The following is a 14,571-nucleotide window of genomic DNA, read 5'->3' as shown; positions in this document are numbered from 1 at the left end:
TGGTTGGAGTCATACAATGTTTATTAATCCAAAGGGGTAGGCAAGAGAATGGTCGTGGACAGGCAAAAAGATAAAAACCAGATCAGAGTCCAGGAGGTACAGAGTGGCAGACAGGCTCGTGGTCAGGCAGGCGGGTACAAAGTCCAGAAACAGGCAAGGGTCAAAACCAGGAGGACTAGAAATAGGAGAATGCAAAAAGCAGGAGAACGGGAAAAATGCTGGTTGACTTGGAAACATACAAGACGAACTGGCACAGAGAGACAGGAAACAGGGATAAATACACTGGGGAAAACAAGCGACACCTGGAGGGGGTGGAGACAATAACGAGGACAAATGACACTGATCAGGGTGTGACAATTATACACATTTTTCCTCTCAAATCCAATAAAATTGTATTGGTCACATACAAATGGTTAGCAATGTTAATGTGAGTGTAGCGAAATGCCTGTGCAGGTAGCAGGTAAGGTGGAGGTGATATGATCCTTGACTTGTCTCTCAAAGTACTTCATGATGACTGAAGTGAGTGCTACGGGGCGATAGTCATTTAGTTCAGTAATATTTGCCTTCTTGAGTACAGGAACAATGATGGCCATCTTGAAGCATGTGGGGACAGCAGACTGGCATAGGGAGTGATTGAATATGTCCGTAAACACACCAGCCAGCTGGTCTGCGCATGCTCTGAGGACGCGGCTAGGGATGCCGTCTGGGCCAACAGCCTTGCGAGGGTTAACACGTTTAAATGTCTTACTCACGTCGGCCACGGAGAAGGAGGTTCCGCAGTCCTCGGTGGCACTGTATTATCCTCAAAGCGGGCAAAGAAGGTGTTTAGTTTGTCTGGAAGCAAGACGTCGGTGTCTGTGACATGGCTGGTTTTCTTTTTCTAGTCCGTAATTGCCTGCAGACCCTGCCACATACGTCTCGTGTCTGAGCCATATTATACATTCTTTTAAAAATGCATAATATGTGCATATTATATTAACTCGCTTTTCATATAAGAATAGATTATTTAAATGAATATCAAACATATCTAACACAGATCACCATGGGGCACTGTCTAACTGCCATTTACTGTAATGTAACTTTCATTAGGGTGATGTATTTACAGTGATTAAGTTGTCAAATTGAAATATTTGAGGTTAATGTAGATTTTGAACCGCTTGATAGACTGGAATGTATTGAACTACACGTCTAGGATGAGATTCCCTTACCGACCCTTTGCCTGACAATGTAGATAAGTAAAAGGTAAAACTGATTAGAGACCAGGCAACTGCCATGAACAACTCTTACTATTAAATCAACAAGCTTCCGGTGGGTTAAAACATTTGATGAATGAATACTTTAAGAAGCAGTATCATCCACTCCAATGACTTCAGCTCACCAGGATGCAGTGCAGACTGTTTCCAGCCACATCGGTGTTAGGGGCTTGCAGAAGGGCCCAGGTCTGACCCTTGTTATAGGTAATGAAAGTCTTCACTTCATGGTCCACCAATTTGTTGGCAAAAAATATGCCGTTTATTCCTTCTACCTAGAATGACAATAAGCCAAACAGATTAAAGAAAAGCGTCATCACATTGAGAGAGTGTATATCATTATTTAAACAACTTGGTTATGGTTATGAAAAGTCCTTGCACTATGCAAAAATACAGCGGAGATTAAATCATACATAGGAAGTGTGCCTTCAGAGGTACCAAACAAACGGTACTTAACATAGTAAAATGGTTTAACTAAGAGCGCCTTATGGAGGTCCTTCCACAGGGAGAGTGTCTTACATACACATATAGTAAATGTACCTTATACATGTCGACCAGTAAATTTCCACCTGGCTCTCTTCTGGTCCTGAGGTTCTCTAAAGACAGAGTGAAGTAGACCCCTGGAGAGTCTGAGATATACAGGCTGTAGGTGTAATTCTGGTTCCACTCCTGTACAGCCGCAAACACCTGCTTCTTATCTGTACTGATGATGTGCATGTCCTGTTAGATGAGAGAGAGAGCATGGAAGGGTGAATAGACAGGCGGGTAGATAGAGACAAATTAAGAGTTTCATTCCAAAACACTATACATACATTTTCAGAAATGTTGGTAAATGAGCTTTTATTGTTTAAAGAAAATATGAATTGGTGTGATTGGTGTGTCTTTTCACAATCTAATTGTGGCATGGGGTTGTTCAATGACAAACATGCATTTGTAAAAAATCGAACACTTGATTGGTTTCATTTCAGAGAGACAAATAATCATGTTTCTTTACTAAATTCTATATATCTGCCTCACTCTCAGATAAATAAGTAGTACTGCTAGGCTTTACAAAGTGAAATTTAACAAATAACACACATTTTTATAAAGAACTGTACAAATGACATCAATATTGTGACATCAATATTTAACATTTTTAGAAAAAAAAAATATAGTATAGTAATATGAGATCTGTGTGTAAAACATTTACATTTGAGACATTTAGCAGATGCTCCTATCCAAAGTCACTTACAGTAATTCCATTCATCTTAAAATAGCTAGGAGAGACAACCACATATCACAGTGAAATTTACAGAATACGAACATTCCATTCCAGCTAAACAATGGATATATAGAGTTTTGCCAAAAAATAAAAGAATCATATGAATCGAAAATCTATTCATTTAAAATCTGAGAGCAGTATTTTATACACACACAATAAGATTCCCATAAGCTATAATTTCCAATAAATAATAATAATGTGAAAAATTAGCAGATATAGTGTTTTGAAAATAAACTCTCTAAATAGACAGTCATACAGATGGATGGAGCTAAATATACTGTAGAGCAACAGAGATAAATAACAAGTGAGAGAGTATCCATCGTCTGTGTGCTTCAAGATGAGCAGCATTCTGTCTCCACAGACAGCAGTGTACCTCAGAGTAAGTAAAGGGAGGCTTCAGAAATGAAAATGTCCTCAACCTGCTGCTGTATTTATTGCAAGGTGTATTTGGGTAGTGTGATGCTTACCTTGGGAAGACAGTATTTGGGTAGTTGAATTTGTTTGAATGATTCCCTCATATAGGACACAAAGTAACTCGCCTGCCCTGAATTGGTAACCTGAAGAAGAAAAATAGGTCTTGTTTCAATAGCTCTTGTGGGCGAGTAAGCACAATTCTCGCTTGTAAAGTAAAAATTTGATTAAGTATGTTAAAATCATCGATGTTTCAGGCATGCTGGCGTTCATTAGAATTAATCCATTTGAAATGTCACTGATTTTAACACACCCATTTCATTTTACTCCACCTCGACTTAAGATGGTGGAAACACTGACTAACCCCACAGAAGAACTCTAGTCTTTTTCAGACCTACATCATTGGAATGAAACTACCTTCTGGAAGTCGAAAACTAGGTAAAACTTAAATCCCGTTCAGGTAAGTCGAGTTTAGACACTTCATTACAATAATTAAAACAAATATAATGTGGAAATCAATTTCAAATCAGAAACATTTTCATAATTTAGGGACTTGATGCTACAACACATAGAAGGCAATACAAGTTTATACAAAGACATCCAAATGACATACCACTGTATTTACGATTACTTTAGAAATAGTTGTGTCCTCTAAATGTGTATTAGATGTCCTGCTAGCACCAAACACACTACATTAGAGCATCCGGATGACTGTGTGATCACGCTCTCCGTAGCCAATGTGAGTAAGACCTTTAAATAGGTCAACATTCATAAGGCCGCAGGGCCAGACAGATTACAAGGGCGTGTACTCTGAGCATGCGCTGACCAACTGGCAAGTGTCTTCAATAACATTTTCAACCTGTCCCTGACCAAGATTGTAATACCAACATGTTTCAAGAAGACCACCATAGTCACTGTGACCAAGAACACCAAGGTAACCTGCCTAAATGACTTCCGACCCGTAGCACTCACGTCTGTAGCCATGAAGGGCTTTGAAAGGCTGGTCATGGCTCACATCAACACCATTATCGCAGAAACCCTAAACCAACTCCAATTTGCATACCGCCCCAACAGATCCACAGATGATGCAATTATATTGCACTCCACACTGCCCTTTCACACCTGGACAAAAGGAACACCTATGTGAGAATGCTATTCATTGACTACATTTCAGTTTTCAACACCATAGTGCTCTCAAAGCTCATCACTAAGCTAAAGACCCTGGGACTAAACACCTGCCTCTGCAACTGGATCCTGGACTTCCTGACGGGCCGTCCCCCAGGTGGTAAGGGTAGGTAACAACACATATGCCACGCTGATCTTCATGGGGGCCCCTCAGGGGTGCGTGTTCAGTCCCCTCCTGTACTCCCTGTTCATCCATGACTGCATGGCGAAGCACGACCCAACACAATTATTAAGTTTGTCGACGATACAACAGTGGTAGGCCTGATCACCGACAATGATGAGACCTCTCCCTCAACGTGATCAAGACAAATGAGAGGATCATGGACTACAGGAAAAGAAGGGCCGAGCACGCCCCCATTTTCATCGACGGTGCTGTAGTGGAGCAGGTTAAGAGCTTCAAGTTCATTGGTGTCCACATGGTCCAAACACACCAAGACAGTTGTGAAGAGGGCATGACAACGGCTATTCCCCCTCAGGAGACTGAAAAGATTTGGCATGGGTCCTCAGATCCTTAAACAGTTCTACAGCTGTACCATCGAGAGCATCCTGGCTGGTTGCATTACCGCCTGGTATGGCAACTGCTCGGCCTCTGACCGCAAGGGACTACAGAGGGTAGTGCGAATGGCCCAGTACATCACTGGGTCCAAGCTTCCTGCCATCCAGGACCTCTATACCAGGCGGTGTCAGAGGAAGGCTTGAAAAATTGCCAAAGACTCCAGCCACCCTAGTCATAGAATGTTCTCTCTGCTACCGCACGGTAAGCGGTACCGAAGAGCCAAATCTAGGTCCAAAAGGATTCTTAAAAACCTCTTAAGAATCGTACCCTTTCTTAAATTTTCGCCTAAAATGACATACCCAAATCTAACTGCCTGTAGCTCAGAACCTGAAGCAAGGATATGCATTTTCTTGATACCATTTGAAAGGAAACACTTTGAAGTTTGTGGAAATGTGAAATTAATATAGGAGAATATAACACATTAGATCTGGTAAAAGATAATACAAACAGAAAAACATGCGTTTAATTATATATATTTTTTTATAATCTTTGTAATGCAATGTATTGTTGCAGTTTAAGCACAATTTAGATTTGTATTCAAAGCAGTGTGTGTGCAAAGCTTCAGATTGTTCCAGTGAAGCATGGAAATACTGGACAATATTTTGTGTTAAGTCTGCCCAAATGTGCCACATTGGTCAATTGATACATTTTCAAGTACATAACTATAGAGAACAAACAAAAATTATATGGCAATACAAAATGTAAGTTGATACACTCCCAGGAATGTCATACATGATGGTTCATTAGCTTATACACTAACTTTCACACATCTAGATGGCCGGGAGGGGTGGGTGTGGAGCCATAGACAGCAGGGGTTCAAACTGTAGAACCAAGTTCCTACATTTTAATATAAAAATGAATTTTATCAAACAAAACTATGCTACATTTTATCTCTAGGACCCTCAGGATGACAAATCAGAGCAAGATTACTGAATGTAAATGGATTATTTACCTTCAGAGGTGAATGTATCAAACTAGTTGCCGTGATAAGTTTGTTGTTGTTATGCACTCTCCTCAAACAATAGCATGGTATTTTTTCACTGTAATAGCTACTGTAAATTGGACAGTGCAGTTAGATTAACAACAATGTAAGCTTACTGCCCAAATAAGACATGTCTATGCCATGGAAAGTTTTCTGTTACTTACAGCTGTCATGCTAATCCCATAGGGACACCCATCCTGTAGAGGTTAACAGCTTCTACACCCAAGCCATAAAACTCCCGAACAGCTAACCAAACGGCTACCCGAACTATTTACATTGACCCCCCGTCATAGGGACACCCATCCTGTAGAGATGAACAGCTGCTACACCCAAGCCATAAGACTCCTGAACAGGTAAACAAATGGCTACCCGAACAAAACGGCTCTAATGGAATAATCTAATCTATCAATGAACTGCATTCTCCCAGGACAGATTTCTGAGGATGTTGCACTTGGCTGTTCCTTCTCCCCAAAGAGACATTCGGGAGGTGTTGAAGACTGCTTATTTTGTTGTAGTCCAATCGATAACCTCATTACTCTTTGTCAAGTTAAATCCAACTGCCCCAAGCAATGAAAGTCACTAGAAAGTAATCTGTACCACCACAGTTACCTGCAACGAGTCAGCTGTGTCCAACTGGGCTATTTTCAGCAAAATCTATGATGCTGGGGTCAGGTCCATCTCAGCTCCAATTCGATTCAGGCATTGTATTGGATAATTATTTATGACCCAGACAGTTACTAATTATTTACAAAATTTTGTTCATTAAATAATATTTTCAATTAAATCCCTGAATTGATAGAGTTGAAACAAATAGACTCACCACTGTACAATCCTACCATTTATCTACATACTCACAAAGATGATTTTTACAGGCAAGATGCAGCATTCATCATAAACACCACATCACATATCTGATATCTGTCTCATTCCAAACTAAAAGAGAACATTTGCAGAAAACTTACTGTATGTCTTAAGTCTCAGCAAACCATTTCAACATCATATTATTAAATAATGTTACACTATGATTGAACCTGAACCCTCATTAGCACTGCAAAACTGTTTAAATTGATGAACAGCAACACTGACAAAGAAAAACAGACAACTTTAAATGGAAATCAATGGCAACAGGAGAGAGTGATAATTAAATCAGTAATAATGATACACAATGCCTAACGCCAGCCAACTTCATGTCATCCTTGTTGGCAATAATGACAGCAAACTCCATACAGATTCACTGCCCGATTACAAGAAAAGCCTTCGGCAGACGTGATAACGTTTTTCAGTAGACAGAAAATCCTTCAACATCACAGGCAGCTTGGACAATAGAAAATCAAGACATAAGTGCAGCAGGTGTTTGGAAGGAATGCCATTTTGTAGACTTCAGTGGTACAACACAGATTGGATGTGGCAGAAAAACAGTTCACAGAAACACGGAAGCCTTTTGTGAACACTTAAAATGCGCTGGAGTAATTGATAGATACGGTACACACCTGAACGAACACATAGTTGTCCTGAACAACCAGAGAATTTTGGTCTATGTGTCCCGGGAACAGGTATTGTCTGTTTGATTCTGTGCATCGTTGAGCGCGGCACGTAACATACTGAGCACCTAACAGAAGAGAACTAGATTAGTTGTCAGTAACAATCTTAGAACAACCAACCAATTAAGAAAAATCACAAGTTAATGGACTTTTGTCTGTCTTTAGTGGGCACTAAAACTTTCCAAACCTATTCTAAATTTTGCAGGGACAAGATAAAAATAGCATTCCTCTTGCACTGTGAGAATCAATGAAACAAAAACAAAAAACGTGATGACAATTCAATCATTCTCTCTCACATCACACAACTAATAGTATTTTGTCCCACCAAGGAATCCTGGTAATTTGTTTGATCGAATAAAGTCTATATTGTTAATATTTTTATAGAATTGAGGTTCTGTTATGGAGCATAAGGGACTGATTAAATGGGAAATACATCTATCAATCTATTATATAAAGCTCAATATTTGTCAAGATATTCATATTCTGCTTTACAGTGCCTCTGGTACCTATCCCGCAGACAGGAATGAGCCTATCTTTTCAGTGACCTCTCTCTAAATAAGAGGCAATGGATTCATGGGGTCCTGCTACTGCGGGGGAGCGAGGCAAGCTACAGAGCAGCACTCACGTCCTTTGGCGATGTGGGTCTCCATGTGGACCACATCTGCCTCTCTGTCCAGCCCTGTTTGTGCCCTGCAACATAGGTGAGAGAAGTGGAGGAAAAAGCGAACGAGGAGGAGAATGAGAAAGGGGAAGAGGAGAACAGCAATTCAGAGGAAGAAGAGGGGAAATAAGAATATGGTCAAGAGGAGGGGGAAGTGCATAGTGGGGAAGATGCGAAGGAAGAGGAGCAATTTAGACGCAGGGGGATCGCCATAAGAGAACAGTGGCAGCCCGTGATGGACAACCTTACAGTGTGCTTCCCTTTACAGCACAGACAACACATTTCCATTTCTTGTAGTCCTACGGCAACTTCCAATTTGTACCAGCCTCAGCAATTAATTGTAATTTGTGAAAACGTAAAGAAAGGGAGACAGAGACGGGTAAGTCTCCACACTACACAACAATTATTTAGGTTTGTGGTCTTCTTTCTTTCTCTCTCATCAATAATTTGTAATATGACATTAAGGCAAGGTAAACTCTGTTATATGGTACAATTCTATAAACATTATATAGATGCAAAAGCATTTAATGCAGGCAGTGAATACAAGCAGTTAAACATTTCATATGTAAAATCATAAATTGTCCAAGCATATTATAGTCTTGTGTGGGTTGCCATTATTCCCCACATGCTGTCCTTATTCATCAATTGTTTTTGCTGTTCCTGTAGGGTGTGCTCCAAACAATGTCCTTTCTTTCTTAGCTTGAGAGGCACTTGGGTTTGACACACAACATGACAGACCAGGATAAACTGCATCACATCAATATTCACTGCCTTGTGTCCGTGCACTTGAGACTACAGAACGACAACGAGCAAAAACAACATGTCAGACTTGGGCTTTAGAAAGAGTAGCCCAATATTCCTGGCTACGTGATATGGGTTCAAGTACAGTAGGCCAACACTTTATGGTTGGTTGTCAAAATCTTTCAAGACCTGTTTTGACATACTCTAGTAAATCCATCTGACAGAGTTGAGTAAGGATCCATACATAACCTCCATCTTAATAATTAAAAAAAATACATTTGACCGCACACTGGACTTGGTGATTTGGTATGTGGTTGTATCTTCATCATTCCAGGGCTATAAGACAATGGGCTTTACATACATCATATGTTTCAAGATAGCTGCAAGATAGCATTTCCAATTTGCATATGAGATTCTATATAAGACACAAATGCTAACATTCTCTCTCATATTTCCTAGATTTATGATAAAGAGATTATAGAACGGAGTGTTTCTAAATTAATAATGACAAACACGGGCAGGAATGAAATCATACTGTACCAGAAGAACCGTCCAGGAGTCACATTCTCACTAACCAACTGCCATTTTCTTCCAAAGTCCATTGTGCTGTACACCTGGTAATACATGAATGTGATCAAACATGAATGGAATATGCAACACTTCACATCAAGTTTGTACATTCAACCTTTATGATTGTAATGCAGAACAGTTTATGAAAGAACAAAATACAAAAACAGAATTGTTCAATACTTTAGCAGTATCTTTCAACTTTGGACTTCTTTCAACTTGAAATACTTATTTTCCATTCAACATTGAATTAAAAGTCCTGCTGCTTACCTTGTTGTCAGGACTGCTAGCCAGCAGCCAGTTTTCCTGTGTTGGATGAAATAGCAGACCGTCCATGTAGAAGTTAATGGGATGCTTCTCGAAGCTGGCACCTTCATCCGAACTGATGAGTACACTGTGTTCCAGCTCTGGGTCGCTAAGCATCATTATCTAAAGTACAGAAGGGGAGAGATATGAGGGGGGGAGAGTATAGATCATTGTGCTCAGTGGAGGATATGATTGCATGTCATTGTACAACATTATGAATAAATAGCAGTATAAATGCATTGTTGATGAAAGCAACATGATGTACCAAAATCATTAGTCAATAATAAACTGACCAACAGAACAGGTTTTGGTAAAATATCTTAGTGTTTTTTAGTACGGTAGTGAGGCAGTTAGTTATTGTGGGCTTGAAGGGAGTGGGGTACTGTAGTGAGTGAGTGTGGGGTATAGTGGAGTAGTTAGTGAGTGTGGGGTAGTTAGTTAGCAGAAATCTTTATGAACTGGTGTCTGGGTAGGATTGTCGAACGACACTAAACTCTAATAAAACAAGGGTTATCTAGAACCTAAAAGAGCTCTTCAACTGTCCCCATAGGAGAACACTTTGAAGAACCCTTTTTGGTTCCATGTAGAACCCTCTGTGGAAAGGGTTCTACAGTACATGGAACCCAAAAGGGTTCTACCTGGAAACAAAAATGGTTCTTCAAAGTGTTCTCCTATGGGGACAGCCGAAAAACTCTTAGGTTCTAGATAGCACCTTTTTGTCAGAAATAGCTTGGGAATTCATCAATGTGAATATACCAAGATTGACAATGTTCAGAACCAAGATGGAATGGTTTGGTGCTGATAATAAACATTGTAACATTCTTTGGAGTCCTACTCCATCTAACTGGAGTTAACGTCATTCTAGAAACTAGTCTTAACTCAACAATACACTACACATACTTAACAATAAACATCCTGGATAAACACATAATACTCTGCTTGTCACTAGAGTCCTTTATCATGGAGATGTTTAACAAACCTTTCTCTTGTTGGTTGGGCAGACGTAGAGGCAAGCCAAGGTTGACCCAACCTTATTATTCAGTTTAATATAAGTGCTCCCATAGTCCACTGATCTGTGAACAGTAGAGAAGACCATGTAAGGACCACTTTATACGTTTTTCTGTATTGATGTGGCCGGAGTAAGTCTAACACTCAGACATCTACATGCATAGCCTGTGGTTCAGTGGTAACGCACCCGGCTGCTCTAACCACATACTCCATCAGAGACCAGGGTTCAATCCCTTCGTTCTTCCTTCTAACTGTCTCTCTAACTTACCTGTTTCATTCCTGTCTCGATAAAGCTCAAAACAATATGTAACGAGAGTCTCATTACATTACATTCTTTCATATAATGATATACCTTTCAGAATTTAATTCAAGTCTGTTTTACCTCAACTTGGTGAATTAATTGTGTTATGTCTGGTCCTTTATTAAACTGGATGAGTGTAAATTTGACCTAAATCCCTGGAAAACTTTATTTAAGCTTCTATGTCCACACAGTAGGCTGTGCTGAATTACCCTCCAGAAACAAACAAATGAAAGACATTTGCTTCTCTGAACGCTCTCTGTCCCTTAGCTAAGACTTCCTGTGTTGTTCGATGACAAGGGTAAATACAGTGGCTTGCAAAAGCATTCACCCTCTTGGCATTGTTCCTGTTTTGTTGCCTTACAACCTGGAATTAAAATGGATTTTTGGGGGGATTGTATCATTTGATTTACACAACATGCCTACCACTTTGAAGATGCAAAATATTTTTTATTGTGAAATAAACAAGAAATAAGACAATCTGAAAACGTGAGCGTGCATGACTATTCAAGCCACCTTTTGTAGGAATAACAGCTGCAAGTCTATTGGGGTATGTCTCTATAAGCTTGGCACATCTAGCCACTGGGATTTTTGCCCATTCTTCAAGGCCAAACTGCTCCAGCTCCTTCAAGTTGGATGTGTTCCGCTGGTGTACAGCAATCTTTAAATCATACCACAGATTCTTAATTGGATTGAGGTCTGGGCTTTGACTAGGCCATTCCAAGACATTTAAATGTTTCCCCTTAAACCATTCGAGTGTTGCTTTAGCAGTATGCTTAGGGTCATTGTCCTGCTGGAAGGTGAACCCCCATCCCAGTCTCAAATCTCTGGAAGACTGAAACAGGTTTCCCCTCAAGAATTTCCCTGTATTTAGCGCCATCCATCATTCCTTCAATTCTGACCAGATTCCCAGTCCCTGCCGATGAAAAACATCCCTACAGCATGATGCTGCCACCACCATGCTTCACTGTGGGGATGGTGTTCTCGGGGTGATAAGAGGTCTTGGGTTTTCGACAGAAATAGCGCTTTCCTTGTTGGCCAAAAAGCTCAATTTTAGTCTCATCTGACCAGAGTACTTTCTTCCATAGGGATTCTCCCACATGCCTTTTGGCGAACACCAAACATGTTGCTTATTTTTTTTCTTTAAGCAATGGCTTTTTTCTGGTCACTTTTCTGTAAAGCCCAGCTCTGTGGAGTGTACGGCTTAAAGTGGTCCTATGGACAGATACTCCAATCTCCGCTGTGGAGCTTTGCAGCTCCTTCAGGGCTATCTTTGGTCTTTCTTGCTTCTCTGATTAAATGCCCTCCTTGCCTGGTCTGTGAGTTTTGGTGGGCGGCCCTCTCTTGGCAGGTTTGTTGTGGTGACATATTCTTTCCATTTTTTAATAATGGATTTAATGGTGCTCCGTGGGATGTTCAGAGTCTCAGATATTTTTTTTTATAACCAAACCCTGTTCTGTACTTCTCCACAACTTTGTCCCTGACCTGTTTGGAGAGCTCTTTGGTCTTCATGTTGCCGCTTGCTTGGTGGTGCCCCTTGCGTAGTGGTGTTTCAGACTCTGGGGCCTTTCAGAACAGGTCTATATATACTGAGATCATGTGACAGATCATGTAACACAGATTGCACACAGGTGGAATAATTATGTGACTTCTGAAGGTAATTGGTTGCACCAGATCTTATTTAGGGGCTTCATAGCAAAGGGGGTGAATACATACGCACACACCACTTTTCTGTTTTGAATTTTTTGAAACAAGTTATTTTTTTCATTTCACTTCATCAATTTAAACTATTTTGTGTATGTCCATTACCTTAAATCCAAATAAAAATCCATTTAAATTACAGGTTGTAATGCAACAAAATAGGAAAAACGCCAAAGGGGATGAATACTTTTGCAAGGCACTGTATACAGTATCTTCCTCCCTTTCTATTCTTCAGTGGTGTAAAGTACTTAAGTAGATTTTTTGGGTATCTGTACTTTACTTTTTTATATTTTATACTTCACTACACTCCTAAAGATTATGCAATTTTTACTCCATACATTTTCCCTGACACAAAAGTACTTGTTACATTTTGAATGCTTAGCAGGACAGGAAAATTGTCTAATTCATACACTTATCAAGAGAATATCCCTGGTCATTCCTACTCCCTCTGATCTAGGGGACTCACTAAAGACATTCTTCGTTTGTAAATTATGTCTGAGTTGGAGCATGCCCCTGGCTATCCGTAAATAAAAACAAAAAACTAGAAAATGTGGCCATCTGCTTTGCTTAATTTAAGGAATTTGAAATGATTTATACTTATATTTGTACTTTTACTTTTGATACTTAGAGTAAGTAAATTTTTGCAATTACATTTACGTTTGATACTTAAGTATATTTAAAATCAAATACCTTTAGACTTTTAGTATTTTACTGGGTGACTTTCACTTGAGTCATTTCCTATTAAAGTACCTTTACTTCTACTCAAGTATGACAGTTGGGTACTTTTTCCACTACTACTATTCTTCATGGGTCTATTACTACTCACCAAACACACAACCCACTCGTCTCTCAGTTCTACCTGGGCGCCTCCAAATTAAATTCCATTGCATAATTGGATAGATACCCAGAGTTGGCTATCACTGCTTGTGCATTAAGCTGCAACATTTCGTTTGCTGTTGACATTGTTTGCAAAGGTTTCCTCCATCTTTTTTTAGCTTCTCATTTCAGTTGACAAATCCCCTCAACTGTAGCTGGAAAGACAACATCACAAATGAAGTTATTACTGTGACACGTTCCTTCCCTAAGGGAAGCAGTCATTACTTTGAAACACACAGGAGATGCTTTTCGTGATGCACCAATTGATCTTCTTATTGCATTTTGCCATCAAGAGTGCCCTGGGGCTATATAAATAAATAATGTATCTTATTATTGCAGAGATCCTTTACTCCGTTTCTTTTCATAAAATTGAACTGCTTTCCTTTTTTAATATCATACTAAGTGCTTTGCTGCACCACCTGAGGTACACTTTAATTTACTGCCAGTGCTATTGTTAACCAGACACCTTGATGATGGAAGACCTTCTGTACACAATATGGGATTTCAAAATGTGTCAAGTCAGGTGTAAATCTTACCGGCGCCTTTAGTAAAACAGAAATTAATTTGAGTCTCTCTGCTTGGTGAACTGATGGTCTTTCTGTCAGGTGTAATTCAAAATTAAATGAGTTTCTTGTGGGCTTGGAAAAAGGTGAGCGAAAAAACACAAGAGACATTATCACTCTCTGTATAATCCTAAATGAATTATATTCTTATTTATTATGTGACAGCATACTGTACAGTAACTCACCATACGATATAAAATTAATGGGATTGGTAGTCCTACAGTTGTGGCATGTAAAAAATATAAACCAAGATGGTGTAGCAGTCAGACATCTTAATCTTCGTCTTGTCGTGTCCCGTATATATTTATTTTTTCCCTGGTATATATTTTCATATATATTTTTTTAATTTTTAAACTAAATTTCAACATACTCTCCTGCAACCCACCTCACCCAATGTGGTATGGATCTGCCATTTTCTATACTTTAGAACCGGAACCCCCAACAGAAGCTAGCCAGCTAACTAGCTAGTAGTCAGTTAGCCACTGCTAGCGGTCATCAGCTAACCTCAGCCCGGACAACTCCTGCCAGTCCGCACAACACGATTCAACCCAGAGCATATTGGACTGCTTTTTCTCTACCACATCTCCGGATTCCTACCGCAAGCTCTGAACCTTTTCACCTGGATCATTGCAGCTAGCTAGCTGCTATCCGAGTGGCTACTCCT

The 14,571-nt window shown here is 39.8% G+C and overlaps 1 protein-coding gene across 2 annotated transcripts in view; it reads right to left on the bottom strand.

Annotated features, from left to right (window-relative positions):
* The window catches only part of LOC106605659 (VPS10 domain-containing receptor SorCS3), a 78,397-nt gene that overhangs the window by 18,504 nt on the left and 45,322 nt on the right, over positions 1-14,571 (bottom strand). For both annotated transcript variants that reach the window (XM_045720996.1, XM_045720998.1), the window contains exons 3-10: positions 10,441-10,534; positions 9,426-9,584; positions 9,129-9,202; positions 7,812-7,876; positions 7,136-7,254; positions 2,979-3,068; positions 1,791-1,970; positions 1,379-1,525 (exon numbers count right to left, since the gene is read on the bottom strand). In XM_045720996.1, the coding sequence (XP_045576952.1) occupies positions 1,379-1,525; positions 1,791-1,970; positions 2,979-3,068; positions 7,136-7,254; positions 7,812-7,876; positions 9,129-9,202; positions 9,426-9,584; positions 10,441-10,534 (928 nt within the window). The remainder of the gene's footprint in view (positions 1-1,378; positions 1,526-1,790; positions 1,971-2,978; positions 3,069-7,135; positions 7,255-7,811; positions 7,877-9,128; positions 9,203-9,425; positions 9,585-10,440; positions 10,535-14,571) is intronic.

This window comes from Salmo salar, chromosome ssa01, assembly GCF_905237065.1.
Source record: "Salmo salar chromosome ssa01, Ssal_v3.1, whole genome shotgun sequence".
Taxonomy (NCBI): Eukaryota; Metazoa; Chordata; class Actinopteri; order Salmoniformes; family Salmonidae; genus Salmo; species Salmo salar.
The sequence above is the reverse complement of the archived record's forward strand: the minus strand, read 5'-3'. Positions and strand labels throughout refer to the sequence as shown.